The sequence below is a fragment of the Paramisgurnus dabryanus genome, chromosome 3 (assembly GCF_030506205.2).
Source record: "Paramisgurnus dabryanus chromosome 3, PD_genome_1.1, whole genome shotgun sequence".
NCBI classification, from domain to species: Eukaryota; Metazoa; Chordata; class Actinopteri; order Cypriniformes; family Cobitidae; genus Paramisgurnus; species Paramisgurnus dabryanus.
Window position 1 is genome coordinate 51959273 of NC_133339.1, and position 20692 is coordinate 51979964.

General features: G+C 38.5%; 2 protein-coding genes across 4 annotated transcripts in view; one reads left to right on the forward strand and one right to left on the reverse strand.

The window, feature by feature from the left end:
- Window positions 1–1770: 1770 nt before the first annotated feature.
- On the forward strand, window positions 1771–18837 carry cacng5b (calcium channel, voltage-dependent, gamma subunit 5b). 2 transcript variants are annotated; one of them, XM_065263674.2, is made up of 6 exons: window positions 1771–1901; window positions 4141–4369; window positions 7501–7587; window positions 16842–16982; window positions 17058–17203; window positions 17526–18837. In XM_065263674.2, exons 1-6 carry the CDS (start codon window positions 1779–1781, stop codon window positions 17781–17783), a joined length of 984 nt encoding a protein of 327 aa, XP_065119746.1. In that variant the 5' UTR covers window positions 1771–1778; the 3' UTR covers window positions 17784–18837. The 2 variants fall into 2 exon arrangements, with proteins under 2 accessions (XP_065119746.1, XP_065119747.1); XM_065263675.1 differs by lacking the exon at window positions 1771–1901 and adding an exon at window positions 2582–2639.
- Window positions 18838–19070: 233 nt separating this feature from the next.
- cyth3b (cytohesin 3b) overlaps window positions 19071–20692 on the reverse strand; it is a 30984-nt gene continuing 29362 nt past the window's right edge. For both annotated transcript variants that reach the window (XM_065249963.2, XM_065249965.2), the window contains exon 13: window positions 19071–20123. In XM_065249963.2, the coding sequence (XP_065106035.2) occupies window positions 20051–20123 (73 nt within the window). In that variant the 3' untranslated portion in view covers window positions 19071–20050. The remainder of the gene's footprint in view (window positions 20124–20692) is intronic.

The following is a 20692-nucleotide window of genomic DNA, read 5'->3' on the forward strand; positions in this document are numbered from 1 at the left end:
ATTTTTTCCCAGTTGGTTCGTTCCGAACAGAAATAGTATTTCAACCTTTCCGGTTTAAACCTAAAATTGATGTTCCTGAATAACGTTCCATGTCAGCTGTGGGACATACAAATAAGTAGGCTGATCATAGGACATTAAACTTAAATTATTAGTCTACATAATTTTCCTTAAGTCTCTATCTTGTCATCAAACATTAAAAAAGGCTACATCATGTAAGCGGCATAACTGTAATTCTGACATGCCTACATTTGTTTCAGCATTATACATGAATTAAGACAAGAACTAATTTCTGCCATGTCGTTTATTGGCAAACAACTTGTCCTGTCAAGAACAGAAAGATTGCGCGCATGCTACAGTATTTGAAATGTGTCTCTCCATGTATGCACTTTTGAGTGCACTTAAACACACGCACACACACAGACGGCACTTCAGGAAGAAGATGCAGCAACGTGCCCCTGGCGGTCGTTCTGGCCTGCCGTGCAGCCAGTTCAGGGGCACATTCAACTTCAAAACGGTGCGCAAAGTTTTCCTTTTTTTTTTACGGTTTGCGGGTTGAACGACATGTTTCCTGAAAACAGTGTGCACTGATGTTACTTTTTTTCTTGTTTGGTGGGTGTGTCAGAACCACAGTCCAATCAGCAGCAACATGTAAATAAACCACGCGGTACTAAAGAGACAGCTGGCACAATGGGAATGTTGTCTTTCATTCTGGACGGCAGGGGCAGTGACTGTAACATTGAGTGTATTTACAGTATTAAATACACACATTTATAACAATTTCATCAGGCTTCAGAAACATTTAAAAAAGAACACAAAGCATGGCAATTCTAGTTGCAACTCTTGCCTCATCACAACAGGATCTTCAACACTTCACCGTTTCTGTTTAATAAACGTTTTGTCGGGGTTAACTGAGCATTACATTCGCAAGTTATAATTAGCACAACAATTTACGATTGCCAATTTTATAATTGTTAATATCCTGAAAAAAGAACGTCTTGATGACGTAATGCAGCCTACAAATGCCACCTCCGGAGGCTGCTGCTTTCGGATTGAGAAACGGTAAAAATCTACAAAGCAATCGGGATGCGAAAAGGCCACCACATGACCTCGGCAGTGCACTGAAAGGGTGATATGTGCAGTTTATCATTTTATTAAACTTTATTTTTGTAAAAACTGTATCAAAAGTGCACATCATGCTTTTTTACAGTCATTTCACCTTTAAATTTGCAGTTCGTTAAAATGTCTTTAAAAATCTATTAATATAAGTAAAGTATAGATAACTGTTTGTTTCATTTCTGTGTCTCTCTTCACTTTTGAAAAGTGTAAGCCAACTGTGTATTTGTCTGTGGTATGCTGGTGGTATAGCCTATTGTGTAGTCCTAGTAAGTTTTTGAGGGTTGACCTACATCTTGACAACTCATTAAGATAGATCACTAGTTGGTCAGTCCCCTTTTCTTTATTTTAAATCTGTATCGTTTTGTTCCCAGTCATATGAACACAATGGCTGAGTTATGGCTTTCGTCTGCTAGTCTACCTGTTATATCAACTAATAGGCTAATATTAAAATATAAGATTAGCAAATCCGGTGGATTACTTGAATATGTTAAAAATGAACGGCAGCAGCCAAGATGACCTGGGATGGAGTCAAGTTCTGAATATTGTCCCAGTCCGCCCCTGGTTAAAGGTATGTTGGAAATTTTAGGAACAGCGTTGCGACTCAACTGAATCAATGAGTCGACATATTCAAAAAGAATCGTCCAGACGATCGACTCACTGAAATGAATCAGACGCACACGCTCATGCAGTCACTGGTGTCGCGCTTTCTTATTGATGAGGATCTGATTTACTCCACAGCTGCTTTTCTCACATTTACTGATACTCCAATCAAAATCATTCATCAGGTAAATCATAAGCATTTTCAAATGACTTCATTAGCTTTTAAGATAATATAATGCGTGACTGAATGACGCGTTTGATGATGTTGGCATCGGGTGAATTGCGTATGTTGACAGAAATGATAAAATTATTTACTACAGTAGATACTTGAAGAGTAATTTAACTTCATTAAATAAAATACTTGAATACATGTTTTTGTAACTGCGGATCAGTAAACTTGTTTTGTTTTGCCAACAGTAAAAGCTGTGAACTGATAAAATGCCAGTGTTCAGTAATGTTCACACTACCAGAGAGCACTTCTGTCATCAGTTTATTCTCTAAAATATTACAAATGTTTCCTATTGAACATTTCTCACAGGACTTCTCATGTTATTTGAAACCATGGCTTATTTTAATATCTCACCAGGTAACATGCTTTAAAGAGGATATAATGTTAGCTCATGGGTTTTGACTCATATCATATCTCATAAAATATCACACACACACACAGTTTGCCACAGGCATTCAAGTGAATGACCAGTTATTTTCTCATTGTTATAAAAAAAAAAAAAACATTTGGTGTTCAGCATGACATAAAAATACTCTGATGGTTTATGCGATGATCTCTTGATGAATGTGTTGCTGTGTGATGTTGTGAATTGTGTTTGTATGTCAGTGTCTCATCATCATGAATGTGTCTTTCTTACAGGCTTCTTTACATATAAATCACGGACTAATGGACGCCCTGACATTCTGAGTGACAGGTATACGTCATTTCACATATAATGATTTTTATGAGCTGACAGTTTCATTTTGTTGAACAGTGATGACGTGTGCCAGCGGCCACAGCTGTGACCAAACACGTGAAAAAGTCACCATTAGTGCCCTGAGTCAATGTGTGCCCGCGTGTGTGTGTACGCTGCTTTGACCTACATTGTGAAAAAGGAGACGAAATGACCTCACAATGTAGAAAAAGAGACAAACATTGTTTGGACACCCTTATATACTGTAATTATAGTGAAGTTATGGGTGGTGTTTATGACCGATACCGATATTAAGAAATCTGTACGGCCGATAAAACAAACCAGAGACAAACAGAAAATTGGTGAAACTACATTTCGTATGCATTTATAAATATACCTTTAAAAGTACTTATTCACATAATGAATCATTTACATAATAAGATATAATTCATGTGGATCTGACATCTCACAATATACTGTTTGAACAAGTGTGTTGTTGTGTGTGATACAATATAACGTCATGATAAAAAGTGATTAATTATTGGTCATTTTACGGTCTGTCAGACTTCGGCTTTACATTGAGTGTCTTTTCATTACAAACAAATGAAAGTAATATAGAGAAATCTATTGGCCGATTCTGATTTAAAAGATCTAAATATCGGCCGATATATTTGGGTATATCACTAATTATAAGCTACATGTAAATAGGCCTAACGTGATTATGGCTGCGTTTCACTCACGTTTTAGACACGCACTCCCAAACTTCCCTAAACACTTCCCCTCGGGGGAATCCCTGTCGCCATTATTTAAGAAAGAGGTCATATGTAATACTAGAACAAAGGGGGGCTAGAGGTTCTGGATTTTAGTACACACAATAATACTTTCAAAATTAAATGGTTAATAGATTTGATGAAGAATAAAGATAGAGTTTGGAATTTATTTTCCAAATATATATTACACACTATTGGAGGCATACATTTGTTGAAGTGCAGTTTTTCTGTTGATTAAATTCCGGTTAATCTGGCAGGTTTTCGTAGACACAGGGCTAGCATGAAACTTGTTATATAAACACATCACACAGTTAATGCATTTGGAATAACAAAAGACATATTATTTAAAAACAATCACTTTTCTTTTAATTAACTGACCTATGAAAATTACTTACCGTGACAGTCCTACATGTAAACATGCAAAACATTTTTTTTTTTTGTGTGGGGTAGAAAATACATTTAGGTTAGTATAAAAACCATTAGGTCAGTGGAAATTCCTGGCGTCCTGATTGTATTTTTGGACCCAAACTCTCTCTCTATTGAAGAGTTTTCTGTCTCGTTATGTGAACATATTTCTGAGATTGTGAGCTGTATCATCATCAGTATTCAGACAGCATCTGTGTACTGCTTGACAACTTTTATACAGATACAGTACGTGTGTTTTTCACAGCAGTCATGAATCACGATGTGCCAGATTTGCAGACGTTCTCACCCCTGCAGATTTACAGCTCATGCATCTGTTTTCACCTCAGGTGGGTCGTGTGGCACTTGCGCCCCCTGTTGGCATGAGTGCGTGCGGGAGGAAGGCTCTGACCCTGCTGAGCAGCGTGTTTGCAGTCTGCAGCCTGGGTCTGCTGGGTATCGCTGTCAGTACAGACTACTGGCTTTACCTGGAGGAGGGCATCATACTGCCTCTTAACCAGAGCACTGACATGCGCATGGCCATTCACTCCGGCCTCTGGAGGGTCTGTTTCATCGCAGGTGAGCGGGTCTGGATATCCACACTCATCTTATTCACTACACTAGATTACTTTAGTACACTATATAGAACGGCTTAGAGGAATAGTTCACATCCTACACTTGTGTCTGGTTTCTCAACTGAATTGAATTCAGATGTACTTCTATAGTTTTGCATTGTAGCAATGCATCTTTTCTCAACAGCAACTACATATTTCTCAGTTAGTAATGCTAATGTACAGTTTATTTGTATTATTGCAGTGTCAGTTAGTGTGTTTGGGTGCATTGTGTACTATAAAAATAGCTTGATACATTTATGAAATGTGCCACTTTATTCTATAAAACCTATTTAGTTTAAAGGTGCATTATGTAACCTTTAAAAGGACAGAAATGCAATCTAATCTACAGAAGTATGTTATCAGTCGTGACTTAATAAACTGTATGGTTTTATTACCTTAGAATGAGTGGTTAATATCTCCATACACCGTGGGTTCCCATACATGGCAGTGGCCATCATGTTTGTATAGTAGCCCTAAACAGACAAACTGCTCTACAGAGCGCATTTCATCCCTACATTGTCTCAGACAACAGCGACATATTGATCACAAGATCTTCATCAGGCATACATACATACATATATTTTTCTAAAATAATGCTTATTTTGTTTTGGTATCTCATATTTGTAAAATGGAAGGTGGGGCAACTTTTCAATTTATGACAACTGTTAAAAATGGTGTTTAAATTATTATAAATTTAATATAAGATACTTTGGCATTATACCACGGGCCTGTTGAATACTTTATTCTGATTGGTTGAGAACCTGACCAATCAAATGTCCTAAAATAACCACCAGAGCAATATCTGTGGTAACTGTGGTATAAGTGGAATAAGTGACTCCGGTCCTGCGGTGTAACTCCGCTTTGTGACGTGCTGCATAACCACCATGGTTTGCATTATTTTACAATAATTTAATGGCCTGTCGTACATTATTCCTTACTTAATATATGTTTGAAACCTTTCCTATAAACACATTTTAATCAGTAGTTGTTGGGATGTTAGAGTCATTGAAAAAATAATTGGAAATTTGGATTTTCTTACATGTCAAGGTAATACAATTGCAAATACAAAATACATGGGGGTTTTATTAAGAAATGAACAAGTATAGACATAAACATGACATCACATCATCCAATGAAGCCCAGGTGGTCTTTATGGCTGAAAGAAAAGTTAGGAGATATCTCCCAAATACTAGAAAATAGCTACTTTAATGTAGTAGGTAGGCTAGTACACTTTCTGTGTCTGGTGGTACAACCAATGTAAAATGAGAAAAATTTTAATTTTATCCAACAAACACTATTTAATTGTATTTAAGTATATTTATGAATTTGAAATCAGGCCATTTTTACCACCATCCAAGTAGAAGTCTGTTAAATGTAAATTCTTTGCAGAGGTCAGATGGTGCAACCAGAAAGTCAAAGGTCAAAGTCTATTTTACCCATCAATGGTGGAAGTGCACTTAGGGTGTGTCCGAATCAACTTTTGCTAGTTTGATGGCAGGTCGTCACGCATGGTCTGAAAGTGTTGTCCCTATTCTCGTAATGAGTAACTGGTGTGTTTTGGGTATAGGTCTGTTTAAAAGCCATTTGCGCTCGTTCAATGCAGATTCCCTTTTTACATGGCTGAATTTGTAAATGGAAAATGTTTTTTTTTGTAATAGAAGCTTTGGTTTTAATTGCTGATAAAGTATGGATATATCATCTCAAAATCTATTTTTACAAGAATAATTTACAAATATGGAAAAAAAGTTTGCACCCCTTTATTTTTTAACAGGAGATAAAAAATTAACAAACATGTGGAAAGCTGAAAGGGTTCAGCACCTGGGACAGCGCCCTGAGTATTTCTTAAAAATGGTTCCCATCTAACCATATACAGTGTCATCATATACAATAAATCTGTGGGGTAGCATTTAAAAACATTTTAAACAAAATGCAATATTTGCACTTTTTAAAAAGCAAAAAAAAAGTCTCTTTACTTACTAGGCTACAGGTGAAACAGCTCTTCTAAAGTCCTAAACATCATTTCTTCTCATGTGTGATGTAATTGATAAGGTCTGATGTCAGTGATAAACTTCATCACGTGTGTGATGTCATTGATCAGATTTTTACGAATTAGAAAGAAATGAATTCAAACTGTTATTGCTATTTTACTAATCAATGATCTGGTAGATAACAGGTTAATAGTTGGAATTCAATATAGATGCCGTTGAAGTTTAATATTTTAAATTGGTGTTAGGAAGAACATGAAGCTTTTACAGTGGGGGTCTGTGCTGAAGTTTTTTTTTTTTTACTGAAAATTCATAGTTTTGCTTGTTATACATCCAAGATGCTCCAGAATCTTACAGAAAATATTTTTACAATCTGAATAATGAAGAATCTTTACAGATAATCTGTCCAGTATCATTTTACTGTCAGTTTTCTGAATGAGTTTTCTATGAATATCCAGTTAGCTCAACGGTTTGCACACATACTGAGAGGTTTAGTTGACATTATTTCCATCAGGTCAGGCATTCTGAGACTATTATAATAGATGCATCTTACTTTACCTTTGACATCTCAAGAGCATTTATTTGTGTGAGAGCTGGATTACCTGGTCGTGTTTAACGCTGGGATATCTCTTGTCCTGTATTGTTGAGGTTTATAGACGTGTGGTTGGGCGTCTCATTATCGTTTAGCTCACACTCATCTGGATTGCCAAACAAAAGCCTGCTGTGACACACACGCACACACACACACACGCACGCACGCACACACAACACAACACAAATGCTCTTCGTGTGTAGGATGTTTGTGGGTGAAACAGCACACTGTTTATAGCCGGTGAAATTGAGCGTGACTGGTAGCAGATGTGAGGTCGTTTGAACACTAACAACTTTAAGAAGTCTGTGACTTTATTTTGGTGAGAGAAAAGCTCTTGTGCGGGTGTTATAGTGATAATGTGTTATGAGACATGATGGATCTGGGAACATGTGCAAGGTTCACGAGGAACTCTTTTCTCACAAATTAGTCAAGTCCGTAATGTTCGATCAGATTTATCTGTGCTGTATCTATATTCATCTGTATATCAATGTCACTGATCATCTGTTGTCTCTCTGTCAGGTGAAGAGCGAGGTCGCTGTTTTACTATCGAGTATGTGATGCCTATGAGTGTCCAGCTGACCAGTGAGTCTACTCTCAGTGTTTTGAGTAAGTCACTTCATCATCAAACTCACAAAGACACCTGGGGTTTAATATCTATTACAGCACTTCACACCTCGACTGTGTCTGAAACCGCCCCTTATCTCTTATATCATCTGCCGTTTTGTAGTTGTGTCCGAAACCGAAGTGATCAACTTCACTCCCTACAATCGTTCACTACTTTTAATCCTGACTTCGAAAGTACATTTGATGTACACTCGCTCACTCACTATTTCCCACAATACAACGAGAGACGAAGGCGTAACTGGAATCAGCTGAAGGATACTGACAGATTTATCTTTATATACTATTGTTAGTTCTTGTTGTCAGTTATTTTCTTCTTTTTAAAAATTAACAAATTAGAAATAAATGCAATATCTTTTATTTAAAATATAATATATGTGTATTAAATATAATTTATACCACAGGTCTGTTAAATGCTGTATTCTGATTGGTTGAGAAATGTTTCACAGGTATGCATTATTATTTTTCATTAACCGCACACCTAACTTGTCAAATGTCTTAAAAATAGGCACCAGAGCAATATTTTTTGTAAATGGACTACATTTATATAACGCTTTCATAGACCAATGGCCATCCAAAGCGCTTTACAATTTTGCCTCACATTCACTCACACATTCATACACCGACAGCGGTGTCAGCCATGCAAGGCGCCATCCAGCTCGTCGGGAGCAGCTGGGGTTAGATGTCTTGCTCAAGGACACCTCGACACTTGGTCAGGTGGAAACGGGGATTGAACCACCAACCTTCCGATTTGTAGACAACCTACATGAACCACTCAACCACTGTAACCGTGATATAAGTGGAATAATTGACTAAGTGTCATTTACCACCTTGGGTGTGCATTATTTTCTTATAATTAAATGGCCCGTCATCAATTATTCCTTACTAAATAAAAAACAGTAAATATGACAAGCTAATATGAACTTATACAATAAATATGACAAATGCATCTCTGCAATTTCAAATTCCCAGTTTATTCCTATTAATTCCCATATTTCCCATTAATTCCCATGGAAAGTTTCCAGCCTTGAACATTTCTGAAATTTTGCAACCCTATTAAGACACAGCACTAGTTTTTAGATTTTACATGAAATGTGGGAATGCACAGGCCCAGTGTTCTCACTGCAGGTGAACTATTTATTATTATCTGTCTTTTCTCATTAGGTACTTTCATGGTTTTTATGATACGACCAGTCACATAATAACTAGTCCATGTTTTCTGTGAATATCCTGTTATCTCAGAGTTTATTCCAACAGAATTTTGTTGACTGCCATCCATGGATGTGTGGATGGCAGTCTGAGCTGATGCACAAGGACCTACATAGACAGCATCTTAACATTGCATTTCTTATTGTTCAATACTGAAAACACATTTTATAAAACACTTCTTAGATTCTGCACTACCAACCTGAATGCTGACCAAACAGTTAATCACCTCCAAAACTCACTCAACTGAGCTACTACTTGTCAATGATTCTCATTCAAAAACATATGTTACATTCATAACACACTGACATAAAAAACACTAACAACAGGAAGCATTACATAAATTATAAACTTTTATTTTTAAAGTTTGAATGATTTTTTTTTGCTTAATAAGAATTTCATTATAGATTAACAAGTTTTCACTTTATTAAAGGTATAGCGGAAGATTTTACTGAATTAAAAAAAGAACAACCCTCCACTTTTTGAAAAAATGCACATGCGCAACACTCTACCTGCTCCCTATTAACTCTTTCACCGGCAGTGCTTTTTTAAATAGTTGCCAGCCAGCGCCAGCGTTTTTCATGATTTTCACTAAAGTTTAATGCCTTCCAGAAAATGTTCTTCTTTAAATATATAAACGTACAATATACCAAATGAAAGAACAGACCCTCTGCTTTCAAACAAAAAAATAACGTTTCATCATACCTTCAGTGGTTCTTTTGTAATCAGCTTTTGAATATGGGTAGGTTTCTGCAAAAACACTAAATTTTGAGCAAAAAGCAGAGATAATTCCATTTTTGTGACGGACTTTTCATAGAGATCCCATTCAGAGCGATCTTTAAAACAGACACGGACATGCAGCCGCTTGCCATAGGGCAATACTTCCGGGTTTAAAATATTGCGGAAAGACGGAAAATCTCGTCATTGGCGGGGAAGCGTTTTCTCTTAATTGACAAGATATCTCGTCAATGGCGGTGAAAGAGTTAAACGTGTGCACCAGAGAGAGAGAGCATGCATGAGCCAAGTTATTCTCCTGAACGCTTTGTTTACAAGTGTCTGTCATTATTATACTGATCGATTGAGTGAGGACTCAAGACATGATCTGCAATGTAGAAGTAGCTTGTTGCATTTGTGTAATAAATAAATGCTATGGTGAACACTTATCAAAAATGAACACACAAGGTTTTAGAACATTTCAGCGTGATATCTTTTGTAGAATGAGGTAGAAAAAATGGCTGACCACACACTGAATCCAAAAAGACTCAAAAGGTCTAGAAAGTACAAAATGTATTTATTAAAGTGCATAGTGCAAAAATGTGAATTAAAAACAGAGAAACCTGAGCAAACGTTTCAGCAGCTTGCTATCCTCAGTGCAGCATTCTACATATCCTTCTTGGTTCTACGACCTGAAGAAATATATAGTTAATTGAGAGCGCAACAATTTCCTCTATAGCGTGATACCTTTTACCATTTGGTCATAAGGCTACTTTAGACAAAATTGAGATGTTTACCATGTGTGAGTGGTGTGTGACTTGTGCCACGGCTAGCATCGCTAATCATATCTCACATCAATTTTAACTAGGGTGGCCACTCGTGCCAGTTCCGCCGGACACGTCCCGAACATGTTTTCGGGTTCGTTCTCTGGAAGTCGCGTTGCTGGACAGCATACGTCATCACATTCAGTTAAAATACATTAGAAAATTAAGATTTACTTCTTTTAAGACATACAATCATTGTAGTTTCATTCTTACCTTGAAATGTAACGGTTGCTTTTCTGAAATTAAACCCGAAATATTAGACCTTGATGACGTATGCGGTCGACCAACAAGACTTCCGGAGAACGAACCCGAAAACATGTTCCCCGGCGAAACTGGCAAGAATGGCCACCCTAATTTTAACTAGTAGTGATTTTAAATGGATTTCTCTAAATAGCATGACAAACTTTGCGACTGAGACATCAGTGGGAAGCCCAAACTGTGCTTTTAAGGCACGCCAGCGTGTGAAATATTCTCCCAAAAACACTCTTCTTGTCATACAATTTGTAAACACCTTTTCTCTTGCGACCCTCAGACATTTTGAAAAAACATAGTGAGAATGGAAACTGTAGCTCACCACACATATACTGAAAGTGCACATGCGCAGAAAGGGACATATTACCAGAATGATTAACAGCTAGGAGAACCAATAGCCTTGATGATCCACCTGGAAAAAGAAAATCCTCCGCAATACCTTTAAATGAACTCAGTCATATGTGAATAAATCCATAATGATGCAATTTTATTTCTTTGAATATAGTACTTCACCTTTTTACTTTCTTTTCAAAGATGAAAAAGAGAGACAAAATCTAGAAATTTCAGGACTATAATGATAATAATAACTAGATAGGTACATTTCCTGAAGAAAATGTAAAGTGGTGCTTGCCGTGGCAAAATTCTCAGGACAATATATGATTATACTCCAACCCAAAAGTAAAGCGTTCCAACCCCCGTGTCTCAATGAGGTTTTGATGCAGAGATATAAGGCTTTGTTTATGCGGTTGCTAGGGTACTGTATTTGGTTGCTATGGAAAAATTTGGCATCCACTGGTGATTACACTCAGAGTCACGAGTTAAACGGTCCAACCCCCGTGTCTCTACGATGTTCTGATGCGGAGATATAAGGCTTCGTTTACACTGTTGCTAGGGTACTGTATTTGGTTGCTAGGGAAAAAATTGGCATCCACTGGTGATTACACTCTAAGTCACAAGTCAAACGGTCCAACCCCCGTGTCTCTACGATGTTCTGATGCGGAGATATAAGGCTTTGTTTACACTGTTGCTAGGGTACTGTATTTGGTTGCTAGGGAAAAAATTGACATCCACTAGTGATTACATGCCGAGTCACGAGTAAAACGGTCCAACCCCCGTGTCTCTACGATGTTCTGATGCGGAGATATAAGGCTTTGTTTACACTGTTGCTAGGGTACTGTATTTGGTTGCTAGGGAAAAAATTGGCATCCACTAGTGATTACATGCCGAGTCACGAGTAAAACGGTCCAACCCCCGTGTCTCTACGATGTTCTGATGCTGAGATATAAGGCTTTGTTTACACTGTTGCTAGGGTACTGTATTTGGTTGCTAGGGAAAAAATTGGCATCCACTGGTGATTACACTCTAAGTCACAAGTCAAACGGTCCTACCCCCGTGTCTCTACGATGTTCTGATGCGGAGATATAAGGCTTTGTTTACACTGTTGCTAGGGTACGGTATTTGGTTGCTAGGGAAAAAATTGGCATCCACTAGTGATTACATGCCGAGTCACGGGTAAAACGGTCCAACCCCCGTGTCTCTACGATGTTCTGATGCGGAGATATAAGGCTTTGTTTACTCTGTTGCTAGGGTACTGTATTTGGTTGCTAGGGAAAAAATTGCATCCCATAATGATTACACTCTGAGTCCCGAGTCAAACGGTCCAACCCCCGTGTCTCTACAATGTTCTGATGCGGAGATATAAGGCTTTGTTTACTCTGTTGCTAGGGTACTGTATTTGGTTGCTAGGGAAAAAATTGGCATCCCATAATGATTACACTCTGAGTCACGAGTCAAACGGTCCAACCCCCGTGTCTCTACGATGTTCTGATGCGGAGATATAAGGTTTTGTTTACTCTGTTGCTAGGGTACTGTATTTGGTTGCTAGGGAAAAAATTGGCATCCCATAATGATTACACTCCGAGTCACGAGTCAAACGGTCCAACCCCCGTGTCTCTACGATGTTCTGATGCGGAGATATAAGGCTTTGTTTACTCTGTTGCTAGGGTACTGTATTTGGTTGCTAGGGAAAAAATTGGCATCCCATAATGATTACACTCCGAGTCACGAGTCAAACGGTCCAACCCCCGTGTCTCTACGATGTTCTGATGCGGAGATATAAGGCTTTGTTTACTCTGTTGCTAGGGTACTGTATTTGGTTGCTAGGGAAAAAAATGGCATCCCATAATGATTACTCTCCGAGTCACGAGTCAAACGGTCCAACCCCCGTGTCTCTATGATGTTCTGATGCGGAGATATAAGCCTTTGTTTACTCTGTTGCTAGGGTACTGTATTTGGTTGCTAGGGAAAAAATTGGCATCCCATAATGATTACACTCCGAGTCACGAGTCAAACGGTCCAACCCTCGTGTCTCTATGATGTTCTGATGCGGAGATATAAGGCTTTGTTTACTCTGTTGCTAGGGTACTGTATTTGGTTGCTAGGGAAAAAAATGGCATCCCATAATGATTACACTCCGAGTCACGAGTCAAACGGTCCAACCCCCGTGTCTCTATGATGTTCTGATGCGGAGATATAAGCCTTTGTTTACTCTGTTGCTAGGGTACTGTATTTGGTTGCTAGGGACAAAATTGGCATCCCATAATGATTACACTCTGAGTCACGAGTCAAACGGTCCAACCCCCGTGTCTCTACGATGTTCTGATGCGGAGATATAAGGCTTTGTTTACTCTGTTGCTATGGTACTGTATTTGGTTGCTAGGGAAAAAAATGGCATCCCATAATGATTACGCTCCGAGTCACGAGTCAAACGGTCCAACCCCCGTGTCTCTATGATGTTCTGATGCGGAGATATAAGCCTTTGTTTACTCTGTTGCTAGGGTACTGTATTTGGTTGCTAGGGAAAAAATTGGCATCCCATAGTGATTACACACTGAGTCACGAGTCAAACGGTCCAACCCCCGTGTCTCTACGATGTTCTGATGCGGAGATATAAGGCTTTGTTTACTCTGTTGCTAGGGTACTGTATTTGGTTGCTAGGGAAAAAATTGGGATCCCATAATGATTACACTCGGAGTCACGAGTCAAACGGTCCAACCCCCGTGTCTCTATGATGTTCTGATGCTGAGATATAAGGCTTTGTTTACTCTGTTGCTAGGGTACTGTATTTGGTTGCTAGGGAAAAAATTGGCATCCCATAATGATTACACTCCGAGTCACGAGTCAAACGGTCCAACCCTCGTGTCTCTATGATGTTCTGATGCGGAGATATAAGGCTTTGTTTACTCTGTTGCTAGGGTACTGTATTTGGTTGCTAGGGAAAAAAATGGCATCCCATAATGATTACACTCCGAGTCACGAGTCAAACGGTCCAACCCCCGTGTCTCTATGATGTTCTGATGCGGAGATATAAGCCTTTGTTTACTCTGTTGCTAGGGTACTGTATTTGGTTGCTAGGGACAAAATTGGCATCCCATAATGATTACACTCTGAGTCACGAGTCAAACGGTCCAACCCCCGTGTCTCTACGATGTTCTGATGCGGAGATATAAGGCTTTGTTTACTCTGTTGCTATGGTACTGTATTTGGTTGCTAGGGAAAAAAATGGCATCCCATAATGATTACGCTCCGAGTCACGAGTCAAACGGTCCAACCCCCGTGTCTCTATGATGTTCTGATGCGGAGATATAAGCCTTTGTTTACTCTGTTGCTAGGGTACTGTATTTGGTTGCTAGGGAAAAAATTGGCATCCCATAGTGATTACACACTGAGTCACGAGTCAAACGGTCCAACCCCCGTGTCTCTACGATGTTCTGATGCGGAGATATAAGGCTTTGTTTACTCTGTTGCTAAGGTACTGTATTTGGTTGCTAGGGAAAAAATTGGCATCCCATAGTGATTACACTCTGAGTCACGAGTCAAACGGTCCAACCCCCGTGTCTCTACGATGTTCTGATGCGGAGATATAAGCCTTTGTTTACTCTGTTGCTAGGGTACTGTATTTGGTTGCTAGGGAAAAAAATTGGCATCCCATAGTGATTACACTCTAAGTCATGAGTCAAACGGTCCAACCCCCGTGTCTCTATGATGTTCTATTGCGGAGATATAAGGCTTTGTTTACTCTGTTGCTAGGGTACTGTATTTGGTTGCTAGGGAAAAAATTACATCCCATAGTGATTACACTCTGAGTCACGAGTCAAACGGTCCAACCCCCGTGTCTCTACGATGTTCTGATGCCGAGATATAACTGTTTGAATTTTGTGTTGCTAGGGTGCTCAAAAGTGGTTGCTAGGGGCGTGGCTTAATACCTATGTAAGGATCCTGAGAGACTGATTGGATGCCTGAGTAAAATGAGCCCACCCCCATGTCTCTATGACACTGTGGTGCAAAGATATCCATCTGGGCATTTTATAATGGCAATCTATGGGAGATGTTGCTAGGGTGCCCAAAATTGTTGCTAGGGGCGTGGCTTAATAGCTCTGCGATGATCCTGAGAGACTGATTGGATGCCCGAGTAAAATGAGCCCACCCACTTATCTCTACGACACTGTAAAGCAAAGATATCCCATCTGGAACAGTTTTTTTTCCCTTATATGGGCGTGTTCCCTGCCCCATTATAAGTCAATGGGAAATTTCGGGGGCCTCTTACACCCCAGGGGTACAACTTACACCCCAATGTCATGTATGTTCTTACAGAGCCTACCACCCTCTTCAAATGTTATAACCCACATGTTTCTACAAAATCCTCGAGCGGAGCTATGAGTTGTCAAAGTTGGGCCCAATGTTAAGTCAATGGGATTTTTCGGGTGGTTTTTCGCCCCCCTTTCGGAAATCCTGCACCCGATCCCTTATAAAAGTCATAGCAGACGTGTCCTCAATAAGCCGGTCGTTTTGAGCCCTGTTTCATTGGTCTACGACAAACCGTGTGGGACAAGTTACGCGCCGAAAAAGTGTCCAGATATAAGAATAAATAAAGATATAATAATAATAATAAGTATGAGCAATAGTAATAGTGATGCCTTGCATAAATGCAAGCACCACTAATAAAAAACATCACATTACTGTAACAACATCGTTGTTCATTTATTGTAAATTACTGTAAGGGTCCTCGCTCTCTTTTGCATTTGGCCACAAGTTCTCATCAACATCACATCCAATGTCTTCTCTGGGGATACATCTTGAAAAGTACTGTCTGGATTATCTAATCCAACCCTTCAGGAAAAATCTCCCCACACTCTGGGTTCATTTGCTCCAGTAAAGTCATCTGGCCATGTGGATGGTGGTCATAAACCTTTGGAGGTGGACATAGTCAGAGAAAAACGATGGGGTTTACTGTAAGAAAGGGGACTATGGAGGCAGGAACATCAGTCTGTGTAGCAGAGTGCTGGAATGTCACAATAATGAAGGGAGACTCTGAGGCATTTATCTTTGCAAAATTGTTGTAAATCAGCTACTTTGGAGGGTTTTTAAGCATAAATCGCCTTTTTAAGGTCATGCCACAAGACTGAGGTCAGGACTTTGACTAGGCCCTTCAAAGCCTTCATTTTGTTTTTCTTCAGCCATTCAGATGTGGACTTGCTGGTGTGTTTTGGGTGATTGTCACAGAATTCATGGTTCCATATATTAGAGCAAGTCTTTAAGGTCCTAAAGCAGCAAAACAGTCCCAGACCACCACCATGTTTTACTGTTGGTATGATATTTTTTGCTGAAATGCTGTGTTACTTTACACCAAACGAAATGGGACACACACCTTCCAAAAAGTTCAACTTTTGTCTCGTCAGTCAACAGAGTATTTTCCCAAAAGACTTAGGGATCATCAAGATGTTTTCTGGCAAAACTGAGACGAGCATTTATGTTCTATGTCTCAAAGCTTTAGAAATGGCTTTATAGCCTTTTCCAGACTGATAGATCTCAATTAATTTCTTTCTCATTTGTTTCTGAATATCTTTTGGATCTCAACATGAAGTGTAGCTTTTGAGGATCTATTGGTCTACTTCACTTTGTCAGGCAGGTCCTCTTTAAATGATTTCTTGATTGCGAACATGTGTGGCAGTAATCAGGCCTGGGTGTGGTTAGAGAAACTAAACTTCTGTTTTCCCTTCATGATAAAAACTGCATGTTGTGTTAACTTGTATTATCTTTGATAAATATAAATAATAAATGAGAGGACTGGAATGAATTGCTGTATTGAATATATTGGACTCATAAACATGCTTGTACCTTTAAATGTCTGCGTAGTCGTGTTTTGTGTTTTTTTATATGACGATCATTTGTTTTTTTGTGCAGAGATGATTCGTTCGGCGACGCCGTTCCCACTGGTCAGTTTGTTCTTTATGTTCATTGGTTTTGTGCTGAACAACATCGGACACATTCGGCCCCACCGCACCATACTGGCGTTTGTCTCTGGAATCTTCTTCATCCTGTCAGGTACTCGTCAGTCTGACACGTGATGTGATGATGTCACACTGGTTGCTCTCAAACTGATGTTTCTCTGTCACACAGGTCTGTCTCTGGTGGTGGGTTTGGTTCTGTACATCTCCAGCATAAATGATGAGATGTTGAACAGGACCAAGACCAATGAAGCGTACTTCAGCTATAAGTACGGCTGGTCATTTGCGTTCGCCGCCATCTCTTTCCTGCTCACAGAGGTACAAATGCTGCAGGCTGTGTTTTGTTTGTCATAGTATAACTGTTGCATATTTCTCTCTCGCTAATATTTTACCATGTTAATTCAGCTTAATTCATACACATTTCTTTTAAACAGAACAAAAGCAAACTCTCACGCGTTATTGTATCTTTCCACAGAATTGAAATGAACGAGACGCCTAAACTTGTGTCTTACGTTTAAAGTTTCTCTAGGCTGTTTAGATCTTTCTCCTTATGTCTATATCAAACTTTCTGCCTCTTATTTGACCTTAAACACAAGTCTGACATCCTTACATATCTAGTTGTCTTGTGTGTTCTGTTCAGAGTGCAGGTGTGATGTCTGTCTACCTGTTCATGAAGCGATACACAGCGGAGGAAATCTATCAGCCCCACCCCAGCTTTTACCGGCCGCGCCTGAGCAACTGCTCGGATTATTCGGGTCAGTTCTTGCACCCCGATGCCTGGACGCGAGGCCGCAGCCCATCAGACATCAGCAGCGACGCCTCGCTTCAAATGAACGCCAGCTACCCGGCCCTGCTCAAGTGTCCTAACTATGATCGAATGTCTTCATCGCCCTGCTGAAGGACAGAGGAGACGACAGATGGCAGTGTGTGTCACAGATGGATAAAGGGTTTTAGTAGTTGAATGTCAATCTGATGCGAGTTGTTGTCGTTTGCTGTTCTTTGCCTTATCAGACTGCTGGATTACACTTGACTTCTGACGTACTGAAAAAAAATTACTTTCTTACCTAATATTTTAACTTGTTTTTAGTACAAATATCTAAACATTTTTGTCATTTTGCTCACCATAAAAAAGCATCTGGATTTAAGAAAATATGTCTAGTTTATAGACAAAAAAGCTACATTTTAAGTGAATATTCTTAAGTGAATTCTGTTCTTAAGTGAATAAGAAAATGTTTCTTGATTTTTAGATATCTTTACTGAAAACAAGACAAAAATACTAATTAAGAAAGTCATTTTTTGCAGTGTATAGTGAACTTTATTGGTGTCATTTCATTCCAGCAGGTGTCAGTAGAGCATCATGTGTCTTGTGATTGCTGTAAACTGTTGAATGATTGACACAAGGATATACACACTACACTACTGGCTATAGATTTGTGTAAATATATAGGGTATAAATATGAATTTCAGAGATATATTGTAGCTATTCTATTAAAACTAAACTTCTAGCTCAATCTGCTTTAAATATTAAGATTAATTGTATTTTAAGAGTGCATTGATATGTAATTATCAAACTTCTGTTGTTCTGACAAAATGAAAGGTAATAAATAATGGAGTTAATCTATGTTTAATAACTGAAACAGCTTGCACTGATATGTCAATGGCATTGTCTCAACATGCACACCAGTATTGTTTTTTCAGTATTGTAAGGTTTGTTTGTAAAAACGACCTAAATATTTTAATGTAACTAAGTCCTAGTACTGGACTAATTTAAACGCTGTCCCATTGTGTGCTATATGATTATCTTACATAATATTAGCTTTTTTGCTGAAATCAATGTAGACATTTTCCAAAACTTGTATTCTATAACATTTTCAGTCCATATCTGGAAATCATTTATGTGGAGTTTACTGTAGGTGTATTAAACCGTATTCTTTGTGCACATGTTTATGAAACCTTTGTAAATGTTTTTCATTTAGCCTTACAATATTTTGTAAGCATCAGAGAAACATTTCTGCCTCTGCATTTTAAATCCATTGAAATGCACACCTACTTTTGTAATTATGTACATAAATATATATATGAATATTAATAATTAAAATAATAATCAACTTTTTCCTCAATTCAAAATAAGTGTAGCTTGAATGAAACTTGCACATATCTTTATAAATGAAGTAAAAAAACTCCCAACTTTTACAAATGCTTTATGTATTTATATACAGTATCACCAATAGCTTATACAGACATATAAAAATTAATCTGAAGCCCCAATGGGCATTAAAGATAGTATCATATACCCCTGGACCGGGCTTTTATTTTACAACACATATAAATGACTACTGGATTAAAAAAAAAATCATTTTCCAGAATGCCGTGGTGATTTTTCCCTGACAGAAGTACATGAGTGTTTAAGGCTATTCAATAGACAGCCCTAATGTTATAAAGAACCAGTAGATTTATATGCTACAGATTGTACTTACACACAGAAAATAACAAATGCATTTACACATAACTTAGGTCTGGAGTTTACCAGTCAAGTTGAATAAAAATTCACAAAGAAAATAAATATAAAAAAGATATTTAACTGTACTTGTAAAGGGACCACAAAAGCAAGCAATTCGTTCATATCACATTAAAAGATGGCACTGTATGAAACAGCAGGTAGTGTCCTATATACTGAAATGAAAGGTTAAATGGATCGGTACCCTTTCATGTACAACAAAAACTATAACTATATGTGTCTTGTGTTTGTCATAGCTCAACATGAAATCAGTCCAGCTGACTCCACAGACCATCACCTCACGTTATCTCATTTACATCAGTTTTTTTGTGACATCACACAAACACACACACACACACAGGAAACCATCAGCACCATATAGAGATGTGATGTGGTGACTGTATGGCCACACTGTGGTCATTGATTGTAAATATTTCTCATCTCATTTCAAAGAAATGGCTTTTTTCTATTTGACCTCTGTGACTTCTTGAATGATATACAAACCAACATTCATGCAAATACAAGCAGGTCATGACAGAGCTGTGTTTTATACTAGCAGAAACAGGAGCTATAAACACTGAATCCTGTGTAAACCGTCACACCGAGGCTCTTCAGAAAGGCAGTGTGTACGTGTGTGTCTGTGCACGTGGGCTTTGGGATGGCGCTGTTCACTTCTTGTTGGCGATGCGTCTCTTTCTGGTGGCCAGCATGTCATAGAAAGGATCCCGGCTGATGCTCGCTCTGAAAGAACCACAAAGAAACCGGATGTGAGGAGACTTGAGCATCTTTGATATGGAAATGCATTTAACTGTGTCAGATTAAAACAATGACCTAGTTTGGTTTCCATGGTTTCACCGAACAGACTCCGCCCCCCCTTATAACTCCACCTCTTAAGAGTTTGAGTGACGTCCTGATGGATCTACTTTGAAGTTGTAAGTGTTTCTCTAGTCAGATAAACAGCTAGAAGAGCGCTGAAAACAACTACTGCTCTATTATTAAACATGCTGAGGTTTTCATATTTAAAAAAAATATTGATTGATTGATTGCCTCAAAAACTGTTGTATATAAATAACACCTGTGAATAATCCATCATCTGATGCAGTTTCTATTATAAATCATTTTAATGCTGGTTGGTTTCATTAATATCTAGGCTATCTATAAGTAATAAACGAGCACAAATTTGATCATAATTTTAAAGGATCACACACACACACACACACACACACACACACACACACACACACACACACACACACACACACACACATGCAAGCATTGGTGAGGCCAGACATTTTAAACTGAGTAGACCT